Below are 13176 nucleotides of genomic sequence, written 5' to 3'. Positions count from 1 at the left end.
CTCTAAACCATTGGGGGTGTTGGTTTCAGTGACCAAAGATTTATTACAGCTTACCAAGATATAAATTTTATTTGTATTTTAGTTGAATAAATCACAACTATCTGTTTTTTGTGATTAAATGTAGGAGTTGCACTGGAGTAAAAGTACTTGACTGTGCCATTAAAACCTGTTATGGAGGGAGGAAAAGAAAATGTTTAGCCCTTTTTGTTGCTGACTTCAATGTTGTGCCAGGATGAGAAAGGCCAACATGATAATGAAAGAAGCAGAGATTATGCATCCACTGGCTTTCTGTTTTGGAAGTCTGTGAGAGGAGCTCATGCTCACAGAGCACATGTGCAGAGCTACACATAATGTGGTCCTGAGGGTTCTGTATTTTGTGTGCATGGTTGTTTGGGTTTTTTAGGGGATGGAGAGTGTTAGTTTAAGGTCGGTTTCTTTTTAGAAATTTTACTTTGTAACAATTCTTACCTACTTTGCAGTGAGATAGAGTAGTCTACAAGTGATAGATGGGACTGTTTAAACATGCTAGGGTATATTTAAGAACAGGTGTATGTTGAGTGAGAAAATTCACTTTTATATCACTTGGTTAAGATAAAGACAGTTTAATAGGTAAAACAAAATCTGCACAAGCAAAGCAGAAGAAGGAAATAATTCACTACTTCCCATGGGCAGGCAGGTGTTCAGTTATCCCAGGAAAGCAGGGCTCCATCCCATGCAACAGTGACTTGGAAAGACAAGCATCATCACACTGAATATCTCCTCCCTCTTCCCCCCAGCTTTATATGCCGAGTATGACAACGTATGGTATGGAATATTCCTGTGGTCAGTCGGGGTCGCTGTCCCAGACGTGTCCCCTCCCAATTTCTTGTGCACTCCCAGCCTCTGGTGGGTGGGGTGAGGAGCAGAAAGGGCCTTTGGCACTGCTCGGCAATAATGAAAACATCCCTGTATTATCAACCTTTTTTTCAGCACAAATCCAAAACACAGTGCCATACCAGATATTGTGAAGAAAATTAACTCTATCCTAGCCAAAACCAGCACAGATTCTTATGGCAATATGTGGTTTCTTATGTTTTCAGTTGTGTTTAGTTCAAAAGGTTGAAAACTGTTCTCAAGAAGTTTGGATTTCTGTGGGTTGCCTAATGTCTTAAATTAAAACTCCACAGATGAAAGAAAATAAAAATTCAGTTGCACTGAAACTTCCAGAACTTTGTCTTGATGGGATGTTTGGTATAATACTGATTTCTGTTATATGTATATGTGGCGACACTTGCAGAAGTTGCTGGATATTATGTTGAAATCAAACACTGAAATCACAGCAAAGGGTGATATATATTTACTCCTTGAAGAAGGCTTTGTAGAAATTCAGTTGTATTTATATTTTGTATAATATAAGCATATGAAGATTCCTTTTAAATAACACTTAATAATGCAGAATCTTGTTGGACTTTTGTCTATGCTCAGTGATACAGCACCTGCCAGTTTCATGGTTTGTTTTTTAAATCCTGGTATACTGAACTTCATTTTATCTTTCTTCCTTTCCTCATATGAAACTGTCTCTTTAAAATTCGCGGTTTTTTTCTCTTCAGTGATCTGAACTCTGAATGACTTGGTTTTTTTGTGTTTGGCCCAGGAGATGGTGGGCCCTCCTGGCTGCCAGGGCACACTGCTGACAGTCTCGTGCAACTATGGTTTACAGATGGCCCAGCTCTGAGTAGCCAGAGTTATTACTACTACTAACAATAAAAATCACCAAAGTTGAGATTTAGTAAAGGTGTGTGAGATATCTTTGGCTCTTTTGAGTGAGGTCTCTTTGATTGTGACAGGTAAAAACAAGATAATGGTGCAGTATGAGAAATATATTTTTAGGTTGTGTGGAAGATGATAGGCTCCACAAATTGAAATAACAGTGAAGATGCTGTGGTTTTGCAGGACTCCCAGGACTGCAGTAGCAGTACGCATTTTACACGGTTTCACTACAAGGCAGATGGGGTTATGAACAGCCAGAACAAAACCCTGATGTTCTCATTGTGCTTATGTAGCTTCTTATCATCTGTGTCATGTCAAGTTTATTAGATGTCTAGATTGCTTGTGGCTGCAATTAAGGTGGCCTACTGAGAGATCTCAAAAACCTTTGTTGAGACAGGATGGCACAATCTATTAGTCAGGTTCTTATTGAACTACGCAGTCATGTAGAATTTGCTGACAGATGTAGCACCAGTCTTACTGATTTGAAACTGCAGTTTGATACAGAGATCGTGCTTGGTGAACCTGAATCAGTTTCTTCTAAGCTAAGAAGAGAAAATAAATGTCTGCTTTATGTAGTGAATAACTTACTGGTTTGTATCTGCAATTGCTATGAAATGGGTTGGTCTGGATGCACACTGGTCAATCTTGGAGTGGTAAATCACTCTCCCATTGTGATAACTGCTTAATTTAGGTGAATATGTAAATGTGGGGTATGTAATCACTATATTCTTTTATTTTCCTACCTTTGAATCCTGCTGATGTGTGCTATATACTTAAATTTAGCTGTTCAAAAGTTGCCTCAAAGATAGGAGAATTATATATTGCTGACTTTTGAATAACCAAGTGGTCATTCAAACCATGTTTTATAAAAATTAGTGCTAAATAAAAAGATAAATAGAACCACATTTTGTCAACTACTACCTTAGAGCACAAAAGTGGAGTTTTTTTCCTCTGTGGTTCTTGAACCTGTAATAAATAATAAGACAGGAGTAAAAATTTGGCAATTAGCATCTGATTTTAATGTCTGATGGGTTGTTGAACACTACTAGATGCTGTTTCAGTGAGAATAATCTCAGTGTCTTGAGACAAACCTTGATATTGTGAAGTTAGTATTACACACTAGATTTAAAATGGTAGTATCTAAGCTTCTTGTGCAGGTCCCCATGATGTTTTGGTTAACAACCATACAAGATGTAGACAGCTGACACCTAGTAGTTCAGGCACTGAATTCATATGACCTTAGATGCAACTAAATCCTTCTGTCACTCCTCAACATCAGCTGACCCAGGTGATAATAGCCTGTGGGAGAAATGGGATGAACAATCTTTGTTCAAAAAAAGTGATCTCTTGAAGGCAGATAGTTGAAAGTAAGGTGTATGAGGCTGAGAGGCTGCCTTCCAGATCAAGAGACTTCAGAATCAAGGTTTCTAACCTGCAGGGAGATCTTCGCAGGAAACGTAATATAGATGAGACAATGTAATATAGGATTCTGTAATATACTGAGAAAAAGGTGCAAGGCTGAAAAAACTCAGGATTTTCAAATGTGAGTAGCAAACATGCTGTGAGTGTTCTATGCCAAAGGTGATTAAGCACTGGAAAAAAAACCCTGCTATGAACTACTGAGTTCCTCCATTTATTGAAGGACCTCTAGAGTCTTTTGAAGTATATTAACAGTATTGAGACAGAACTTGTTGAGTCTGAGTAGGTAGGTGTGTAAAACTGCTCCTTCCAGTCATTCAGACAAGAGAGCATAGAGCTTTTTCTGGCCTTAAGTTGCAAGTGAATTCTACTCTGAAATTTGAAGCTGAAAAATTACTTGGTGTCTTCCTCAAGAAAGGATGCCATAGAATAACAGTGCTATTTGGAAATAAGGACTATAAATTCATAGATAGAGTCAGTTAAGTCTGAAGTATGAAGACTAAAGGTGTTGTAAATGATCTGCAGAATGGCATCCTCTTTGACCAAACACAAGATCTTGTAAGATGTTAGCTTCTGTGTTTGTCTTCAAGAGCCTTTTTCAAGAGACAGTTAGCTTCAGCCTGACTTTTCTGCTGCATATCTTGCAGTCCTTGCTTTTATTGTTTTTATGTCCTTTAGCTACTGTTATAAGAGCCTGTTATCACAGCTTCGCCTGCAGGATAAGGACTGCTTGCAGACTGGGAACCCAAAGCAAAATACTGTCAAATTGGAGACTTTTCATTCCTCTGTACACATAAACTGTACTTTCACCACAGCTAGAATTCTGTATATTTCACTATTTTTTCCCCCTCATTTGAAAAAATCAATTTTGTTATTCTCATAACAGTGCTACAGTGCTTTGCTTTGGTTTGCGCTCACTATCCGTGATGAAATGGAATTACGTCACTCTTGGCAAAACTGACCTTCCTCGTTGCAGGAATGTTACATTTTCTGTTTCTTCCTCCCAACCTGAAAAAGAGCATCCCTTCTTAGGTGCTAGATGCACCCTTACAATGATCTGAACTGTTGGGCTGTGCACGATGTCATTGCATGTCACTGCATCATTCTTTTCTACATATCCCTGTGTAGCTTGAATGGTTTTGGAAATGGGAAAGTCATATAAAAATGAGGGGGAGTGGGAAAACAATACCCTGTTAAGATGCCATGGAATGTTTTGTTGTAGTTAATTACTCTCTTTCTTCTTTGGCTTTAATCTGTTGGTAGTTGCTGAACTGGTATCCCAAATCTGGGAATCCCAAATATTCTCTGCAGCTAAGTGATCTCTACTCAAAGGGGTTTGAAGTTAATGTTTAAATAGCCACTCATTTCCCTTGGGGCTAGAATGTGTTGTGTGCTTGCACACACATACAGGTTCTCTTGACTTAATTCAAGCCTCTGGTCTCTACCGTTTCTAGCAATGGTTTGGGGTTTTTGAGCTTTCAGCTGATTCCTTTTTGGTTTTACTTGGCTGTGGGACTTTGTGGTTGGAGGTTTTGGTTTTGTCCGAGAGCAATGTGTGTGTGGCTTTTCTTGTATTGTGAAATTCTGGTCAAGGTTAATAAATTTAATTACTCTTGGAGATCCTGTGTATTGATTTCCATTTACTGTAACAGGAGCTTGTACTCACTGCACTGTTCTGAGTACATCTTGGACACCCAGAGGTTCATGGGCAGAACTGGTGTTTTATGTACACGAGGTCTGGAGCAGTGTCTGATCTGTAGGCAGAGTATGATACCTTGCATTCCATTAGGCATCATAACTACAAACCAAATTTTGCCCCAGTATCTGAAGTACAAATTAGATGCCTTTGTCTTTTTGAGGCTTACAGAGCCATGACCCAAGAATCACTGTGTTAGCCCAGACAAATACAGAATGAAGACTTTTGTTCATCAGTTTGGCCAGCTGAGCAACTCCTTCAGAAAGAATCCAGAAGACCTGAACTATGAAACTCCATCCTGAACAGTTAAAGGACAAGTAAGCTTTGTGGGGAATGGCTTATTGGAATGGATAGTAGCTCCTAGCCTGAAGTTATCATCAGTCTTTCATCTGCTAGTTGGTAAGAATGGCAGTCTGGATAATATTTTCTGTATGTAGCAGTCTCTTAAAATGCTTTTACACTCTGTTGCTCTCGGTCCTGATAAATGCAGGCATATCTTTCTCAAGAGTCACTCTTTTTCAAGCGGTCCCCTTGAGCATCTCTGGTCAAGGAGTTGACTGTCCAGCCCTGATCCAGGCAATGATTTGGATGAGGGCATTGAGTCCAACATCAGCAAATTTGCAGATGACACTAATTTAGGGGGGCGTGTCAATCAGCTGGAAGGCAGGAGGGCTCTGCAGAGGGACCTGGACAGGCTGGAGACTTGGACTGATTCCAACGGGATGAGGTTCAACAAGGCCAAGTGCCAGGTCCTGCACTTTGGTCACAACAACCCCCTGCAGCGCTACAGGCTGGGGGCAGAGTGGCTGGAGAGCAGCCAGGCAGAGAGGAACCTGGGAGTTTGGATTGACAGGAGTCTGAACATGAGCCAGCCATGTGCCCAGGTGGCCAAGAGGGCCAGTGACATCCTGGCCTGGATCAGGAACAGTGTGGCAGCAGGTCCAAGGAAGTGATTCTTCCCCTTTACTCAGCGCTGGTGAGGCCACACCTGGAGTACTGTGTCCAGTTCTGGGCCCCTCAGTTCAGGAAGGATATTGAGGTGCTGGAGCAGGTCCAGAGAAGAGCAACAAGACTGGTGAAGGGACTCGAGCACAAGTCCTGTGAGGAGAGGCTGAGGGAGCTGGGGTTGTTCAGCCTGGAGAAGAGGAGGCTCAGGGGAGACCTCCTCACTCTCTACAACTCCCTGAAAGGAGGTTGTAGGTGGGGGTTGGTCTCTTCTCCCAGGCAGCTATCAGTAAGACAAGAGAGCGTGGTCTTAAGCTGTGCCAGGGGAGTTTTAGGTTAGATATGAGGAAGAAATTCTTTACAGAGAGGGTGGTCAGGCATTGGAATGGGCTGCCCAGAGAGGCGGTGGGTTCTCCGTCCCTGGAGGTTTTTAAGATGAGACTGGATGTGGCACTTAGTGCCATGGTCTAGTAACCACGGTGATAGTGGATCAAGGGTTGATGATCTCAGAGGTCCCTTCCAACCCAGATGATTTTATGATTCTATGATTGTTATACCCAACTAGACAAGGCCCTAAGCAGTCTGCTCTAGTTGATCCTACTCTGAGCATTAGGATCAGACTAGATGATGACCGGAGATCCCTTCCAACCTTAACGGTTTTGTGATTTTTATGACCATTCTGTAAAGTAACTGTCCTGTCGTGACCTTCAAAGGAGATATGGTTCTTGCATAATAAAAAGAGACTTCAAGGATTTAAATCCATTTGAATATTGGACAGTAATTCTGCAAGAGATGAACTGAACATTTTAATGAAGCCTTGTCCATATGTTCTGCGTGTGGATTATCATTCTGTCTCCTCTTTCTGTCCTCTTCCGTTCTGCTGTACTATCTTTTCTTCTGCTTTAGCAAAAATAGCATATTAGCACATCTTACATGGGATGATTTCAGAAGAAATTCCTGATTCTTCCATTTTTGGAAAGCTGTTTGTAGGAGACAGAGAGAGAGAGAGAGAGACACCAAGTAGGACAACTTTCAAGCTTCATGGAGTTCTAATGTGTTCAGTGCTCTTGATGCCATTTATTTTGTTCTTGCTGCCCAACTTCAACTTGAGTAGGCAGGAGGCAACCAACTGAGAAACATGGTAGGGGTGCTTACAGTATGTATGGCAAGTAGCCAAAAGTATGTGGCGAGCAGTCTCCATAGAAATGGTTTTGAGGAAACTGTTGCCTCCTACACTCAGCTGGACAGGAGCTCTTCTGACCTTGTTCAGAACTTAATTTGTTTAGTTATTCAGCATGCTTTTTTGTACAGTCTCTAGTCTTAACTGAGTTGTAAGTCATGCTAAGTCATGTTGTCAGCCTCAGGAGAACATTCATAAATCTGCGCTGCTGTCCAGTGTGTGTTCGTGGATAGTCTGCTTATGTACATAATATGAATTAAATCAAGGCATCAGTTTAATACAGAGATGCCAAAAATGCATTTATTTGAAGGAGTCTCTTTACTCTTCTTGCAAAATTGTAATAGAAAGATCATGGATGTTCACAGTTTGTATCAGTAGCCAGTACGTGTTCTGCACTGTATTTCTTGGACTTACACTTTGCTGTATTTATGTGATGTCAAGCTGCAGAGTCCTGATGCTTTTTCAGTTCTCTGATGTATTTGTACTTCACTATTGCCAGACATGTGTTGTCAAGAATTAGCCATAGAACTAGCTTGGTACCTATTGCAGCTTGTTCTCATGTCTGAAAATACTGGCTTTTTTTTGTCACTGAGTAATTTCTGTAAAGATACGTGTTCTGATTTTGCTTCAGCTCATTGCACAGTAGGAATATTCAGTGCTTTCAGTTACAGGCTCTGTATTTTGATAGGGTTGCGTGTTTTCAGCTGGAAATTGATTTTTTTTTTGCTTTTAAAATTAAATTTAAAGCTTAATCAGAATTGAAAGACCACATAAACCTCTACAAGTCCTCCATCAGTTATGCTGACTGGAAAACAACAGCAACAAATAACCATATGGTTATTAACTTGGCTATGCTATGCATATGATGAGAGCAAGTCTTACTCCATTTTGAAACTCTAATAGGTAGCAGATATCTGGTAGCAGATATTTTCGCTTGAATTTTCTTTATTGCTAATTTTCTGGTAAGAGGTAGTTATTTTTAAGAGTCTAAGTAATTCTTACCAAGTGGACTGATCTCTGATACTGTATAGTGCCAAAGACATCAGGTTAAGAAGAGTTTTTGAATAGGGAAGAACTGCTCTATAACATCAAGCAAGACCAACCTCCTGTTGTTAAGGCAGTGCTCATGTGTATCACATGATACCTTTTTTAAGTAATTGCAGCAATAAAACCCTGAGGGGAGAGCTTCCTCTGTCATCTGAAAAATATTTTGTTAGCTCTGAGACTCTTAACTGCAAAGCACAGTGCTGCTTTGGAGCATGTAAAGCTGCTGACTCTGGAAGGATAGGTATTCCTCAGAGCCTAATTTCCTTGTTCACTAATACGCAGGACCAGTTTATTCAAAAAGTTTTGGGCTGCAGGCATATTTTTATTTTTCATTCTGGCTTGAATATCCTTAGGATTCCAAATAGTTCAAACTAAATCAGTCAGTTTTTTCAGCGCTTTCTGGTGATTCTGTGTTCTCCTGAGGAAGGGGTACTGCTGGGATACTTTGCTTCCCACTGTCTTCAGAAGGCTTGAAATACATCAGGTTCCAAAAGAGGACCTTGTCATGCCTAGGAGTCACCACTGCTCACTTCCATTCTGTTGTGGTTGTTGGGAATTACTGGTTATCTTAGGAGATGACTTGTGTCAGTGCTGAGCTGCGCTGACACAGGTGTGTAAACTTTGCAGGCAGTAAAGAACTCTCTCTGCACCGAGCTGCTTCTCCCAGTGTCTGCTGAAAACTCCAGCCATATGGATACTGCTCTGGTGAAGTAAATCCATCACTGTTACTGACCTAGATTTTTCTTTCTGAGAAAAACATTTTTATGAAAGAATACTCTCCTTGATATTCATACCCTCCAAAGGCAGGCATTGTTTCAGCTTCCTTTCTCAGGCAGAGGTATTCGAGATGGGGAGAGTTCCCCATGGGAATGAGAAGGAACGAGTGTATCATGACAGGTCTCATCTTGCTTTCTGAAGCAATGCTAATGTGTGTATGAGTAAAGTCCCCCTATTTTAAAAAAGGAAAGGAAAAAGAGTGATGTAATTTGGAGAGGGGGGCAGACAGTGGGGATAACTGAACAGATGACTAGAGAAATCAGATTTCAAGATGGGGAGCATAAAATCAACTGTAGCTATGAGGAGGCTGGCTCTTCTCAGCAGACTTGTAGAAAATATGTTTCCATAGATTCATTAGTATGTCAATAATAATTTGTTTTGAAAGAACAGCTTCCTTGGTACAAATGCTCCAATGTTAATTTGTGTACTAGTTATGGCTGTGCTAGAGTTAATTTTCTTCATAACAGCTCCTGTGGTGCTGTGTTTTCTGTATTTGTGGTGAAAATAGTGTTGATAACACGGGGATGTTTTCATTATTGCTGAGCAGTGCTTACACAGAGTCAAGGCCTTTTCTGCTGCTCGCCCCACCCCAGCGAGGAGGCTGGGAGTGTGCAAGGAGTTGGGAGGGGACACAGCTGGGACAGCTGACCCCAACTGACCCTAGGGGTATCCCTCACCATATGACATCATGCTCAGCATATAAAGCTGGGGGAAGAAGGAGGAAGGGAGGGATGTTCAGAGTGATGGTGTTTGTCTTCCCAAGTCAACTTAGCTCATGGTGGAGCCCTGCTTTCCTGGGGATGACTGAACACCTGCCTGCAAATGGGAGTTGGTGAATGAATTCCTTGGTTTGCTTGTGTGTATGACTTTTGCTTTACCTGTTAAACTGTCTTTACCTCAACCCATGAGTGGTCTCCAATCTATCTTTCTGATTCTTTCACCCATCCCATGTGGGGGCAGTGAGTGAACAGCTGTAGGGGGACTTGCTGCCTGTCAGCGTTAAACCACGGCATTTAGTAACAGCTCTACTGGAGTTTGGTAAAATGCTGTAGTGTAGTAACAGCACTTGGGGAAAGGATCCAGGATAAACCACTTGGATAACTTGCTTTAGAGTCAGAGATCTGCAAAGAGCAATTTACTTTGTCTTATTGCACTGCTTATTTCTGTCTGATTTCTCTAGCTGAGGGCAATTGTGGATTTTTGTCTTTCTAGCTGTAGAGTAACCTGGCAAGGGAACCTTATGAAAAGAAAACAGTCACTTGTTTGTGTCTGTCTTTCTAGGAACAGTAGTCTTAACCCATAACAAAGCATTCTAACCCATAGTTAGGCATTTACATGACAGATGAAGCATAGTTGCCAAGGCATATGTGGAGCTACAGTTTGTCTATCAAAGACTTGATGTTCAAGGATGAAGATGATTTTTTTTTAAGTTGTGAAGTAATTTATTCATGAGCTATGTGATGATAATGTGTTTCAGCTAAGCTGCAGTAGGAACTGTTCTTACAACAATATAAGTCGTTTTCTCTTGGCAGAAGTATTTATTATGAATCTGCACCAAGTTGCTTGTATAGTGTCCAAAAAATGTGTATTAAATTTAAAGTTGGAGTTTAGATAAGATGTTTTTCTCCAAATCTCTCTTTTCTCACCCCCCATCCCACGATATCTTCTTGATCATGTAGAATTCATGAAACTAGGGATTTTTTTGCAATAGATAAAAACTTTCTTAGTATTACTTTATATTTTAGTATAACATGTCTTCTAAAGTGATTGAAATATACACATACCCGTAAGAAGATGTTTTTGTTGATGGGTGGATTATTTGCATCTATTTCTGTAGTCAAATGATGCTTGTATTTGAGTAACTAGTAGCAGATTGTCAGTGTTGTCAGAAAGAGGCCCATAAGAAGAAGAGGCATATAAGAATACTGCTAATTCTGTAGAAATAATTGGGTTACCATGTGTTTCTGCTGCTGTCTACTTCTAATTTTTCTATATAATTAAATAGTTGTAGCTTACTGATTTTAATAAGTAATTCAATTGCAGTGCCTCTGTGCCAGAAGAGACCTGCATTTTGAGCAGCCTTATAACACTTGTATAGGAAGGTACTTGTTTTAAAAATTAAAAATTAATTTGTGTTTAGTCTGTAAATCTACTGTATTAATTTATTGCCAAAATGTAGTCAAATAGAAGACTTCAAATGTAACCTTGCTAGTGAACTCTGGGGCTTTAAATTGGCTTTTCTGAGTTGAGTTTAGAATTTATATATATTATTTTCAGTTGTGCCTGTGAGAGGTAGGGACTAGTGAAGACCACTGCATGGAGTATGAGGGAAAATATATCAATTAATTGTTGGGGGGTTTTAAGTCTTAAAATATCTTTAAAACATTGCATTTTTTCATGTTTAAGAAAAGAAAGTTTTCTTACCCTACAGTGTTCTTGGCAAAATTACTGAAACGACTCTATGGTGAAACTTCATCATCTTCTCCTGTGCATACTTCAAATAGAGGAGAGGAGGTGGTTCTTGGAAATCTGGGATCAAAATCCAAAGAAAAGAATTTGGGTAATGTTCAGACTTCATCAGCAGATGCTAGCACATCAACTGATACACCCTGCAAATCATTTCAAGGTGAGACTATCCTTTTTCTGATGATATGCTTTTAAATATAGCTGCTTGTGCTGGTTTAAAAGTTAACCAGCAGGGGGAATGAACCCAACTCAAAGGAGAGATTATAAATCAGAATAACAATTTATTAAAATAATACAGTAAGTACAATAATACAAACAAACAATTGGTCTCAACCCACAAAAACCCAAATGTATAACCCAGTGCCCTGGGGCCTGAACAAAGTGGTGTTCCTTGGGCCCTGTTTGAGTCCAAAGTAAAGGGAGAGGGGAAGAACCTGCTGGTGGGAGAGCTGCTGCAGTCTGGCCAGAACTGGTGATCGCAGTCCAGTGGTGGTCTAAGTCTGGTTGAGAGCGATGAGATGCAGCCGTCCTCTGGATCCCACGAGTGGGTTGAAAAATGTTCCAAAACTCCAAGATTATATATCCTCCAGTTCAGGCAGGAATGCTTGGTGCTCCCCTCAGGGCGGGGAGTTCACAAAGGGTGTGAGGACAGAAACATCCTTCTATCTCACAGGCCTCTTAACACCTAGTTTATAGCCTGAGGAGTCAGGCTCTATGGGCAGAGGGTGCGAATAGTCTATTGACAACAATAGTCTAGTTTCTGGGAAATGACATGGAAGGCTATAGAATACAGTTTTGGGTTACACCCACCATGATGAACTGATCTCAGCTGTCCTAACTAGGACACTGCTTTATTTCAGAACAGTATAGTGTGTACTTTTTTCATCTATTGATACCAACAGATGAATTTGAATACCAGTGCTTCTGGTACTTAATACCTAGAACACTCGAGGTCAGTGCATAAGTCCTGTGAAAACCAAGAAATAGTCTTGGTGTATAAGCATGAATGCAGCATTTAGCAGGAGCAAATGTGAAACTTCAGTGTAAGCTATAACTGTCTTTGGTGTAATGTTTGTTGAATGATAATAAAATTACTTACACTGGTACAGCTCTGCTCAGCTGTCAGAGATAGACCCAAAGATTGGTGAGAATACATGATCCAGCACTTCCTCCTGCCCTCATATTGCAACAGAAACCCCATGGGGAACACAAATGCAACAGAAGGCAAATATCAATTCAGAGACTATGTTAGTACCTTGCTAAAGAGAATTATTTTGTGTGTGTTTATGCAGTGAACATGGCACATGAGTATTTGTACAGGTAAGTAAAGGTCCTTTTTCCAAGGAGTTGTTGAATGTGAACAGTGTACTAAAGATGGAGTTGGAAAATGAAGTAGCTGTGGTATTACTTTTGGGTGAAGGAGTCTGTGCACAGATATAGGAGTGTGAATTGCTTTGTATTCGTCTAAAACCAAATTTTCCATTACTAGAAGGTTGCTAAACTAACTTGAAATAAAAAGATATGTTTCCCAAGAGTATAAAAACTTTCTCCAGGGGAGATGGTCATGTAGACTTTTTACTTGCAAATGAGGAAGAACTGACAGTGGATATGGTCTGGGGCAGGAGAGTAAAGTCCACAAAGAAGTGAGCAGAATGAATAGTAGGATTAGGGCCCTGTACTACATAATAACAGATGTTTGTCTTGTTCAAGGGTCTGCTTGGTAGGATTAAATGGAATACTAGTTTGAACCGCAAAGGAACTCTCAAGCGCTGGTTGATCTTCAAGAATAACCTTTCAAAGCACAAGAATGGCTCATTTTGACATGCAGAAAACTAAGCAAGTATGGCAGGATGCCTGACTTGAGCTCAGATGTGTCTGGGAGCAGCAAGAGGAAAGA

General features: G+C 40.4%; 1 protein-coding gene across 5 annotated transcripts in view; it reads left to right on the top strand.

Moving 5' to 3' along the window:
• ERICH1 (glutamate rich 1) overlaps positions 1-13176 on the top strand; it is a 67028-nt gene that overhangs the window by 2570 nt on the left and 51282 nt on the right. For 2 of the 5 annotated variants that reach the window (XM_051778127.1, XM_051778129.1), the window contains exon 2: positions 11245-11439. In XM_051778127.1, the coding sequence (XP_051634087.1) occupies positions 11245-11439 (195 nt within the window). Of the gene's footprint in view, positions 1-4841; positions 5182-8396; positions 10243-11244; positions 11440-13176 lie in introns of those variants that run through there. The other 3 variants (XM_051778128.1, XM_051778131.1, XM_051778130.1) reach the window with 3 other exon arrangements.

Source organism: Manacus candei, unplaced genomic scaffold, assembly GCF_025592945.1.
Source record: "Manacus candei isolate 608988 ecotype Guabito, Panama unplaced genomic scaffold, ASM2559294v1 h1tg000011l, whole genome shotgun sequence".
NCBI classification, from domain to species: Eukaryota; Metazoa; Chordata; class Aves; order Passeriformes; family Pipridae; genus Manacus; species Manacus candei.
Note: the sequence above shows the minus strand (reverse complement) of the source record. Positions and strands in the feature narration are given on the sequence as shown.